This window comes from Gracilinanus agilis, chromosome 1, assembly GCF_016433145.1.
Source record: "Gracilinanus agilis isolate LMUSP501 chromosome 1, AgileGrace, whole genome shotgun sequence".
Taxonomy (NCBI): Eukaryota; Metazoa; Chordata; class Mammalia; order Didelphimorphia; family Didelphidae; genus Gracilinanus; species Gracilinanus agilis.
In genome coordinates this window covers 684,401,278-684,412,293 of record NC_058130.1, presented here as the reverse complement: position 1 = coordinate 684,412,293, position 11,016 = coordinate 684,401,278, and the positions used below count along the sequence as shown (strand labels likewise).

At 40.9% G+C, this 11,016-nt stretch overlaps 1 protein-coding gene across 1 annotated transcript in view; it reads right to left on the bottom strand.

Annotated features, from left to right (window-relative positions):
* TG (thyroglobulin) overlaps positions 1–11,016 on the bottom strand; it is a 107,418-nt gene that overhangs the window by 50,857 nt on the left and 45,545 nt on the right. Inside the window, exons 4-5 of the mRNA XM_044684388.1 lie at positions 10,523–10,687; positions 9,087–9,254 (exon numbers count right to left, since the gene is read on the bottom strand). Coding sequence (XP_044540323.1) covers positions 9,087–9,254; positions 10,523–10,687 — 333 coding nt within the window. The remainder of the gene's footprint in view (positions 1–9,086; positions 9,255–10,522; positions 10,688–11,016) is intronic.

Here is an 11,016-nt window from a genome sequence, read left to right as displayed (position 1 = left end):
GGGTGGGGGAGAGAGAGAGAGAGAGAGAGAGAGAGAGAGAGAGAGAGAGAGAGAGAGAGAGAGAGAGAGAGAGGAAGGAGAGAGAGAGAGAGAGAGAGAGAGAGAGAGAGAGAGAGAGAGAGAGAGAGGAAGGAGAGAGAGAGGAAGGAGAAAGAGTTAAGCCACACAGACAACAGCCAATCAAGAATTCCAATAGGAATCTGTTATTTCAGATAAAAAGACCCCTCCAAGGAAAGCGAACCCTTCGAGGCAAATCAGGCAGCCCTGATGCTCAGCAGGTAGGTAATTAACTTTTCTATGTGTCGCCAGGATTCATTAGGCACCAGCTCCCTGTGAAGTGATGCTCACCGGCCTGTGGGTCTTCACACAGGCTTTCAGCCCCCCTCCCTCCCCTCAGCCCCGGTCTGGTGGAAAGCTGCTCAGTGTAGTCGTGCACTCTGATGGTCTCTGCCTGTCTGCTGAAGTGAGATGACTTTGGGCCTCACCACACTTTCCTCTCTTTGAACAGGGCAGGGGGTTATAGGAGTCTTGGTTCTGGGTTCTAGTTCTAGGCGAAAGGCATAGGAGGCATCCTGCCAAAGTTGGCAAAAGGATAAAGCTGGTAAGTGATAGGGGAAAACAGAGGATGGAACTGGACTTTGTTTCAGAAATTGGTCTTGTGATGGCCACAGCAGCTCTGTGACTGTCCCTTCTTTGATTTGCCTTTTTTTTGGATAATGCATCACAGCAGGAGAAACCTGTTTGGATCTAGTATGGATTAAGTAAAATCTACTTGGGCTTTCCCAATCCTGAAGACCTGAAATTCTCCCTGCTCCAAGCCAAGAAAGTCTGCTCTGTTGATTTCTCTCCTTGGGGCTGTCAGAGTCCCAGGTGGTTGATTGGGGGTGCTCTGGGCAGTCTCCCTGACCAATGTGCTTTCCAGCCACTCATTGGCAATGTCACAACAGGCACTAGCAGAGTCTTCCTGGCTGCCTGAGAACAGCCTATCCTTGGTGAGTTCCTTATTCTGTTTTTCTGTATCTAACTTCTTGCTAGGGATGGGCTAGTGGCATGGGGAAGTGGGGGAGGCAAGATCTATTTATTATACATGTGCAAAAATTAGGGGGCTGCTTGAATTAAAGGTAAATTCTGGAAACTGGAAGTTTTTTTTTGAGAAAAAGAAAAAAAGAAGGTGCATGAGTTTGAGTAAGTCAGTTAGAAATCACAAAATGTGAGAGCTGAAATAGACCTTAGAACCTCTCAAGTGCATCTGACAGTTATATTGCATCCTTATATGACAGATGAAGATAAAGTGACTTTTTTCTGAGCTCACACGGCGAGCCAATAACTAGAATTCTATTGTCTTGCTTTCTGTTTTCTAAGATGCAATTAGTCAGGCTCAAAGAAGACCCACTTGAAGGCTTCAGTTCAGTTTTCTTACCTAACAATTTGGGGTTTAAACTGAATGATCTCTAGTATCCCCAGACCTGAGCCTTCCAGGATTCCAGGACTGTATAATTCTAGTGTATTGTACTAGTGACAAATTCTCAGTGAAGGCTTTGGATGCACGTTTGCTTTTAAGTTGACCCTCAACAGAGAAACAAATCTCCTTGGTAGAAAACATGGCAGCAAGAGCAAGGTGGATGGCCAGCGTGTGGCTGTGAATTGAAGAGTCAGAGTCATGATGAATAGAAAGAGAAGGTTTTGAGTCAATGGATCTGGATTCAAAACTCAGGTCTGTAACTTAGGATCATAGAGAGAGACTTAGAGTTGGGAGGAACCTCATATACCATCTAGGGTTTGTTGACCTCCATATTTAGGGTCCTGTGGGCCTCAGGGAACTTGAGTAAGTTAAGCGACTTGCCTGGGGCTATATAAATAGAAAGTGACAGATGCAAGATTTGAACCCAGGTCTTCTAATCCAAATCTAGGGCTCTGTTTACTGTTATCATGCTACTATACAAATGTGGACATGCCCCTTTCTCTTTGGACCTCTGTTTCTTCATCTATAAAATGAAGGATTGATAGTTCATGAAGTTCACTAAGTTTAATCACTTAGATTAGTTCTGTGAATCCTAATATCCTTTTAGGATTTTAGAAGGAAGTTCATAAACATTGATTTTCCCAAACATACCCAACTGACTAGCCAAAAGTGGTTAATGTCTGAGATTGGACACAGCCTGGACGGAACTGACAACGAAAGAGGAAGGGGACACATACAGGACAAGGCACTGGTTGGAAGAGTCCTGGACGAGGCTAGTACGAGGTGAGCCTCTGGTACTGGGATGGATCCAGCTGTGACTGTGTAATGACAGCCAGGTCTTAGAGCTATGGAGGAAAAAGAAGAGGAGGAGGAGAAAAAAGAGGAGGAGGAGGAGGAAGAGGAAGGGGAAAATATTCTATAAACATCCTAACCAAGCAAGAAAGCAGTGGCTATACTAATGATAATAGCTATCCTGAATCCTTTGCAAATGTCCTCTCATTTGATCCTCACAACAACCCTGGGAGGTAGATGTTGCTGTTATCATTTCCTATTTTGCAGATGAGGAAACTGAGGCACTGAGTGGTTAAATGATTTGTCCAAGGTCACACAGTTAGTGCTGGAGGTCAGGATCTGAACTCAGGACTTTCCTTACCCCATGCTTTATTCATTTATTTATTTATACAAACATATATATGTACAAACATATACACTTACATAGCAAAGCAAGTGCAAGGTTCTTTTTAAAAAATAATTAATGGGGGGCAGCTGGGTAGCTCAGTGGAGTGAGAGTCAGGCCTAGAGACAGGAGGTCCTAGGTTCAAACCCGGCCTCAGCCACTTCCCAGCTGTGTGACCCTGGGCAAGTCACTTGACCCCCATTGCCCACCCTTACCAATCTTCCACCTATGAGACAATACACCGAAGTACAAGGGTTTAAAAAAAATAATTAATGAATTAATAACCCTCACTTTCTGCCTTAAAACTGATACTAGGTATCGGTTCCGAGGCAAAAAAATGGTAAAGAATTGTCAATTATAATACTTATAATATGCCAAGAACTGGGTTTGATGCTGAGGATACAAATGGCAAGGGGAAATCCCTCAAGGAGCATAGATTTTATCAGAAGAGACATCATGTGTATACAGACACATATGTACAATAGATGTATATATATGTATGTACATATCTATGTACATACATATATACATATACACTTATATAGCAAAGCAGGTGCAAGGTTGTTTTTTAAAAATAATTAATGAATTAATAACTCTTACTTTCTGCCTTAACACTGATACTAGGTATTGGTTCTAAGACAAAAAATGTGATAAGAAATAGTCAATTGAAGTCAAGTGACTTGCCCAGGGTCACACAGCTAGGAAGGGTCTGAAGTTAGATTTGAACCCAAGACTTCCTGACTCCAGGTCTGGTGCTCTATCCATTGTGCAACCTAGCTGACTGCCCTTCCCAACTCCTTTTATTATTATTATTTTTTTTAGTATAAGGTTCTTAACCTGAGCTTAAGATAGATTTCAAGAGGCTTGTAGACTTGGAAGAAGTCTACATCTTTCTTTCCACAGCATTGGTTTCTTTTGCAATTCTCTGTATCTCATTTTATGCATTTAAAACATTATTTCAGGAGGGATCCTTATTGCTGGGGAAAAAGAGTTGGGTTTGGAGTCAGAAATCTGAGTTTAAATCCTTCTAACCTGGGTGATCTGAGGTCTCATTTAACTCCTTTGTAATATAAAGAGATTAGACTGGGTGGCCTCTAAGGTTCTTTTCCTCTAAATCTAAGATCCCATGGATTATTAGACCATTTTCCCATATACTGAGCCTTGTAATATACACCCATTATTCTTAGTTCTGTCCTTTGAGGCCAAGAAGAACAAGTTAAATACTTCACCAACAGGACAGCCCTTTCTATAACTCTAAGAAACTCATCGATGGTGCACAGGAGGTGCTTAATAAATATTCATCGATTGGTGTACTCTTAATTATTTTCTGAAATTCAGCAACCCATTTTATCTATAAAGTGCTATGCACTGAGTGGGAGAAGGAAAATACAGATGAAATAAACTAAGATTCTTGCTGGAACTTATATACTATTTTTAAAAAATTTTAATGCCCATCTTAGAAGCAATACTGGGTATTGGTTTGAGGCAGGAAAGCAGTAAGGGCTAGGCAATCGGGGTTAAGTGACTTTTCCAGGGTCACAGTTCAAAGAAGTGTCTGAGGCCAGACTTGAGCCAAAAACTACCCATCTCTGGACCTGGCTCTCTATCCACTGAACCACCTTGCTCCTCCTGAGCATATATACTTTTGAGAATTAAAATCGCTTAACTAAAATTTGAGGTGGTAACAAAAATGACCCAAAGTCTTTAGCAAGAAGGGTGTCTTGGAGGGGAAGGAAACTTCAGCTATTCTCTTGTCCATCCCAAGTTTTCCCAGCACTGCCATTTCACTAAGTATTACTAAGTCTCCTGGAGCCGATGGAGAAGGGCTGGATGCCAAGGTTATTGCTTGAGCTGACTGTTAGAAGAAGCTAGGAATGATGAGAAATGGAAATGGGATGGAGGAGAATGCCAGGCAATATAAAGACATAGCTGAGGGGAAGCCGAGGGGCCAGTTTGGCTTGACCATAGAGCTCATGGAAAGGAGCAATATTTAAGAAGACTGAAAGGTAGGATGGGGGGGCCTGTTGTAAAGAAATTTAAATGCCCAGACAGGCAGGACCTATTATTATCCATATTTTACAGATGAAGAAACCAAGGCACACAGAAGTTAGGTGGACTTGGTCACAGAGTTAGTAACTGATGTAAATTTGAATTCAGGTCTTCCTGATTCCAGGAGCAGCACTGTATCCACTGCTTCTAAGTCATAGGTCCAGTAAAAGAACAAAACCAAAAGCAATCCCAGCACCTAGCACAGTACCTAGCCCTGAGTAGACACTTAATAAATAAGTGTTGAATTTTACCAATTACATGTGAGTTTGGTTAACAGAACTGTCTCGAATGTCAGAATATAGATTCTCAATGACAGAAGAATGCCCAGAGGTCTTCTAGTCCAATCCCTTCCCCATGGCAGGAATCCTTTCCATTCTCTTTAACAAATCATTGAATAGCATAGAATCATAGAGTTAGAAGGGCTCTTCTAGTCTAATTTTGAACGTGAAATGAAATTTCTTTCTGCCACATTCCCCAAGAGTAAATTTGTCTCAGCTGAAAGCCTTCCAGAGATGGGTAATTCGCTCCCTAGCAAGGCCATTTGTTTTGCTACTGGGCTATTCTCATTGTTAGAAAGTTTGTTCTCCCATTAAGCTGAAGTATTTCAGTGTGTACAAAATGCAAGTTGGGCTTCATGCTAAAAAAGGTCTGGCATAAGACTTCCCAAGCCTGTGAAAGAATGAAGGGACTGCAAAGGACAAATCAAGAAACAAAAAGTATCTAAAGAAGTGTTTTCTTCATGTGAAGAGGCTGAAGGGTAGGAAAAAGAAAGAGAAAGAGGAATCAATGAAACTTTGGGGTTACAGAATAGATCTAAGGCTCTTCCTAGAGAAGAGCTTTTCCTTGGAATCTATGGGAAAGAGGCAAATTCCTATGTTTATCAATCTGGGGATAATGGGGAGGAGTTAAACAGGAGGCTCCTGATCAATTGACTTCACCCTAGAATGATTGAGTGCCAAGGAGCAGGTAGGGGAGATATTACCTGAAAGAAATATAAATAAAATTACTAGTCAATAAAAAGAGACTTTATTTTCACTCTAGAATAGTAGTTTTTAACTTTTTTTGTGTTCCCTTGGTCCATTGGCAGTTTGATAACTTATGGTCTCCTTTCCAGAATAGTGTTTTTTAAATGCATAAAATGAAATATATAGGAATACGACAGAAACCAACTATGTTGAAAAAAGTTATCAAAACTTAAAAAAAAAGTTCATAGACTCCAGGTTAAGAAGTTCTGCTTTTAGCCTCTACAGTCTTTTAAAGAATCATAATGGGGTTTCTAAGCAGTCAGTCAGTGGATGCAAGGGAATGCTTAGCATCTTGACCTCTGGCAGTAGAGAAAAGAGCCAGCTATGGGACAAGAACTCAGCTCTCTAGGAGAGATTTAATTTACCTTTTCCCTTGCACATCTACTATAAGTTAGTGAGTGAAGGGAGGAAGAAGAAAAGAGAGGAGACATCTGTAAAAGATACCATAACTAACAGGGAAAAGCTATAATAGAATAAATAGGGAATGGGCTCTTTCCAATAAAGGAGAGATAGGAGAAAAGATAGGAGAGAGCCTTGAGAAGCATAACCACTTTTTGGTGGCAGAAAAGAAAGCCAACTATAGATTCGATATAGAATTAGCCCCGGTAGTTCAAAGAAGAGCTGGCTTTTCAAACTTTTCTGAGATGCTAATTCCCTTGTTTAGGCAGATTTTAGGACTGAAAACATGGTAGCCCTCTTGGTGAGGTAGGGGGAGAGAAGTGAACTTGCAGGAGCCAGGCTTCCTTGAGGAGGAGGGCAATACTTCCTCAAGACCCAGTAATTATCTGCTGCTTTTCAACACCATTTATCCCAGGAGCAGGGCAATGGGCTCTGTGGCACATTTGAATGTCTACTTATTTTGAGTATGGATTGTTTTATTCTTTCTACTTTTTTTTTTTAGTACCTAGCACAGGTACCTGGAGCATTGAAGGCGCTTAATAAATGCCTTTTGACTGAATGATTGATTGATTCAAGGCAGGCAAGGGAGACATCTCCACAGGGTCTGCAAGAGAGCTGTGCTTCCTGGGAATTCTTCTGCTTTCTCCAGCTCCAATAGATTTCTTTTCATTGAAGTCTTGCCCTGCTAAGTTGCTTCACCTTTCCTGTGGAGTGTATTCTATATGATGTGTGTCTATGAGATAGAGAAAGAGAGGATGCAGAGACAGAGAGAGACTTGCAGGGGAATGGGAGATTTAGGTCTGGAGGACAAGAGTGATCATCCCCTTTCAATGCTTTGCTGAGTCATGAAATCAGAGACCACTTCTCTGGAACTGCTGCGGCCGCCATGTTCCTGAGGGAACCCTCTCCAGAAATGGCTACATAACCCTAAGCTTTCTTCTCTGTCTCTTCTAACAGCTGCACACTCCACCTCAACCTAGGATGCCTTTTATGTTGATTACTCCCCTGGGTATGTTTGTGGTTCCTGAATTGGTGCAAAAATTCCTAGTTATGGCTCTGAGGCTTGGCAAATTGTCTAAAATGGCCACTTCGATCCCATCCTACTTGATGACCTTAGTGTGAAGTCTGAGCAAGTCTGATTTAGCAGATCTCAGAGCCACATTTCTTCCTAGGCCTCTCTCTACAATCCCCACTCTCTCAGCAAAGGGGCCCCAGGCAAGGAAGATCAGTCAGTTAGAGTGGGAGTCTCCCCCTTCCCCTCAATGGTTTTTCCTGTTCCCTAATTAGCAAACATCTTGGTGTAATAACCTCTGGTGAGCGAGCAGGAAGGGCCTGTTAAAGCAGATAAAAGAATGAGCCATTTGCAAGGCTCTCAACTTTTCTCCCATTTCATTGCAGCCTAGGGACTATAACAATGGTGACTCCATTTTTTATATAACTTTTCTCACCTAACAACACACATGACTGTGTTATTTCTACTTTTATAACATTTCTCAAACCCATGTTGCCTTCTCTCCATTCATCCAGCCTTCACACTTGCCTGTACCATTGTAATTGTCTTCTAGCGTTAGCAGGGCAGCACAGTGGGCAGAGAGCTGGACATAGAATCAAGAAGTCAGACCTGGGAACTCCTTGAAAACTCTTCCTGATTGAGTCCAGTTCTCTGCCCAATACAATACAATCTCATTCTATGTCTCAAATAATAATCTTCTATTTGAGTCCAGACCTGTGACTTCAGTGGCATGGAGGAATTCACTTGTATGAGAATTTAATCCAGCAAAATGTTGATCAGGGACTTGTCTAGAACTACGATTTTAGTCTCAAGAGTTGCCTGTGACCTGAACCTATCAAGTGATTTTCCTAGTCATATAGCTAAAGACAGGACTTGAACATGGGTCTTTCTGTCTCCAGGATCATCCATCTATTTACTATGAAACTCATACTCAAGTTAATAATGATAATAATAATATTAATAATAAAAAATATTCATATAGTGCTTTAAGGTTTAGAAAGAACTTTCTCCAAATCACTATGGGAGGTAGGTGGTGTATTATTTTGATTTCATCTATGAGGAAACTGAGGCACAGAGAAATTAATCAAATTGTCCATGGTCACACTTGACATCTCAGTCAGAATTTGAACCCAAGCCATCTGATCCCATTCCAGTGCTTTTATTTATTTATTTACTTAGCTACCCATCTATCCATTCATTTATTTATTTGGTTGTTTTTCCAGCCTTTTATTTATTTATTTTTGTTTGTTTACTTACTTATTCATTCGTTCATTCATTCCTTTTGTTTGTTTGTTTGTTTGTAAATTTATTTATTTTTAAACCCTTACCTTCCTTCTTGGACTCCAAGGCAGAAGAGTGATAAGGGCTAGGCAATGGGGGTTAAATGACTCACCCAGAGTCACACAGCTAGGAAGTGTCTGAGGTCAGGTTTGAACCTAGGACCTCCCATCTCTAGGCCTGGCTCTCAATCCACTGAGCCACCCAGCTATCCCCAGTTCCAGTGCTTTTAACATACTATCCCAGGGCTGCCTTTCTTTCTCATGGTCTCTAACTCTGCATGCTATGGTCTTACCAGGTTTTCAAGACTCAAGTCCAATCAGCTGTCTTCTTTCTTTAATGAAGTCTTTCTGGGTTCTTCTCTCTTGTGTCCCTTATCCCTTCCTCCCCAAGACCCTTCCCATCCAGACGTGGTTTATCCTTCATACTCTCACATTAACCTTTCTAGTTCTCATATTTTAAATTGTAGGGTAATTATTTTAGGTTTTATAATCACCAAAGATCCCATGTTCCTTGCGGGAAATGACTGTGTTTTATTGATCCATAATCTCACCCAGCAAAAGCCCTGCACAATCGGAATAGATAGATGGATGAATGAATGATCCAGTCCTATTTTGTGGCTCAGATGAGTGAAAGTTAAAGCTTCTCTAGTACCAGACTAATCAGTATCTATAAAGCACTTACCTTAATGGCCTTTGCTCTGTTGATCAGCCCATCTCGTTGGGCGCTTCCAATGAGCACATCTATTTTCATCCTTGGAGATCGCCGTAATGCTCTAGTTGGAGCCTCTTGGAGATAGACACCATCAACCACTGGTCCCCAGTAATGAAATGGGCCGCTTATTGCCAAGAGCTGGGTGTGGGGTTTAAAGAGATGTGATTGTTTATTATCATGTAGTCTTTATTTTATACTTACCAGGAATTGTTCTTTTCACTGATAAGGATTCCCTATATTTTTACAGAAGAATAGAGAAGCTTAGGAGCAGCTAGGTGGCACAGTGGATTGATGCTGGGCCTGGAGTCAGGAAGACTCATCTTCCTCAGTTCAAATCTGGTCTCAGACATTTATTAGCTGCTGTGTGACCCTGGGCAAGTCACTTCACCCTGTTTACCTTGATTTCCTCATCTGTCAAATGAACTGAAGAAGGAAGTGGCAAACCACTCCAGCGTCTTTACCAAGAAAACATCAAATGGGGCAATGAATCGTTGGACAACTGAAAAATGATTAAACAACAAATTAAAAAGAAGAGATTCATAAATTGTTGGACTTTAGCTATGTCTAATACAAGTCTCTCTTATTACAGACAAGGAAAGAGAGATAATTTAGGTAAAATGATTTGTTCAAAGTCAAGTATATGTCAAGTGTAAAAATGAAGGCAAAACCTGAGGTCAATGGAGTACCAATCCAATTGTCTTCCTAATGTTCCTGTTTGGAAGTTTCATTTGTATGACTCTCCATGACTCTATTTGAGGTTTTCTTGGCAAAAATACTAGAGTTTTTGCCATCTCTTTCTCCAGCTCAGATAAGGAAACTGAGGCAAACCAGGTTAAATGATTTACCCAAGATCTCAAAGCTAGTAAATGTCTGAGGCCAGATTTAAATTCAGGGAGATGAGACTTCCTGACTCTAGGCTCAGCACTCCATCTACTCACCACCTTGCTAGCCCCTGCTTCCTTCCTTAGTATATTATTAATGCCATTGAAGCTCTCTGGGTCTCAGTATTGTGGACTAAAATCAATGCTATTTTTCAACATGAATCAGAATTATGATTTTATTAGTAACAGAAACTCTCTGTGAGGAAGCTTCCCCTACCAATGCAGATTAGCATCTACTCTAAAATTTATAATTTTAGATAGTTGCCCAGGGACACTAAGAGCATAGAGAACTTCCCCAAGTGTCACACTGCCTATATGGGTCAACAATAAGACTTGAACTCAGGGATCGCTGATTTTAAGGATAGCTTTCTATTAACTATGTCAAACTTTGTTTTTTTCTTTAAAAGATAACTCATTTGGGGCAGCTAATTTATGTTTAGGCCAATGCAGTGTTCCAGGTGATATCCCAGGTGCCAAGCATTATGATTCTACAAGATCCCCTCTCCTTCCTCCTTCAGTGCCCACCTTGGTTTGAGCATTATTGAGGATGTCAGCAGGTTTCTGGCGGAGGCAAGACATCATATCACCTTCAGGAGAGGTTGGACAGTTGACTTCCCTGGCAAGAGCTGCTGCCTGTTCTTGAGCCCTTTTCTGGCTAATTGTTGCTGAAGGAGAGAGGGCTGAGCCACCCTAGAAGAGAATTAAGACCCATAGGCAGTTATATTGGTGATCAGAAACCCACCCCTGGGTCCATGATAGAGGAAAGGGTCAATATTGAGCTTTGCCATCAATCATCCACATTCAAAATTCAATACCACATTGATCTGTAGGTGTCACTCTCCCAAATCTGGGTTTTATATATACATGTAAATATATAATAATATAATATAATATAATATAATATAATATAATATAATATAATATAATATAATATAATATGATATAATTAATACAAAACTGAAGTGCAATCTCTAGTCATTGTTATATTTTTTAGTAAGGGCTAGACAATTGGGGTTGAC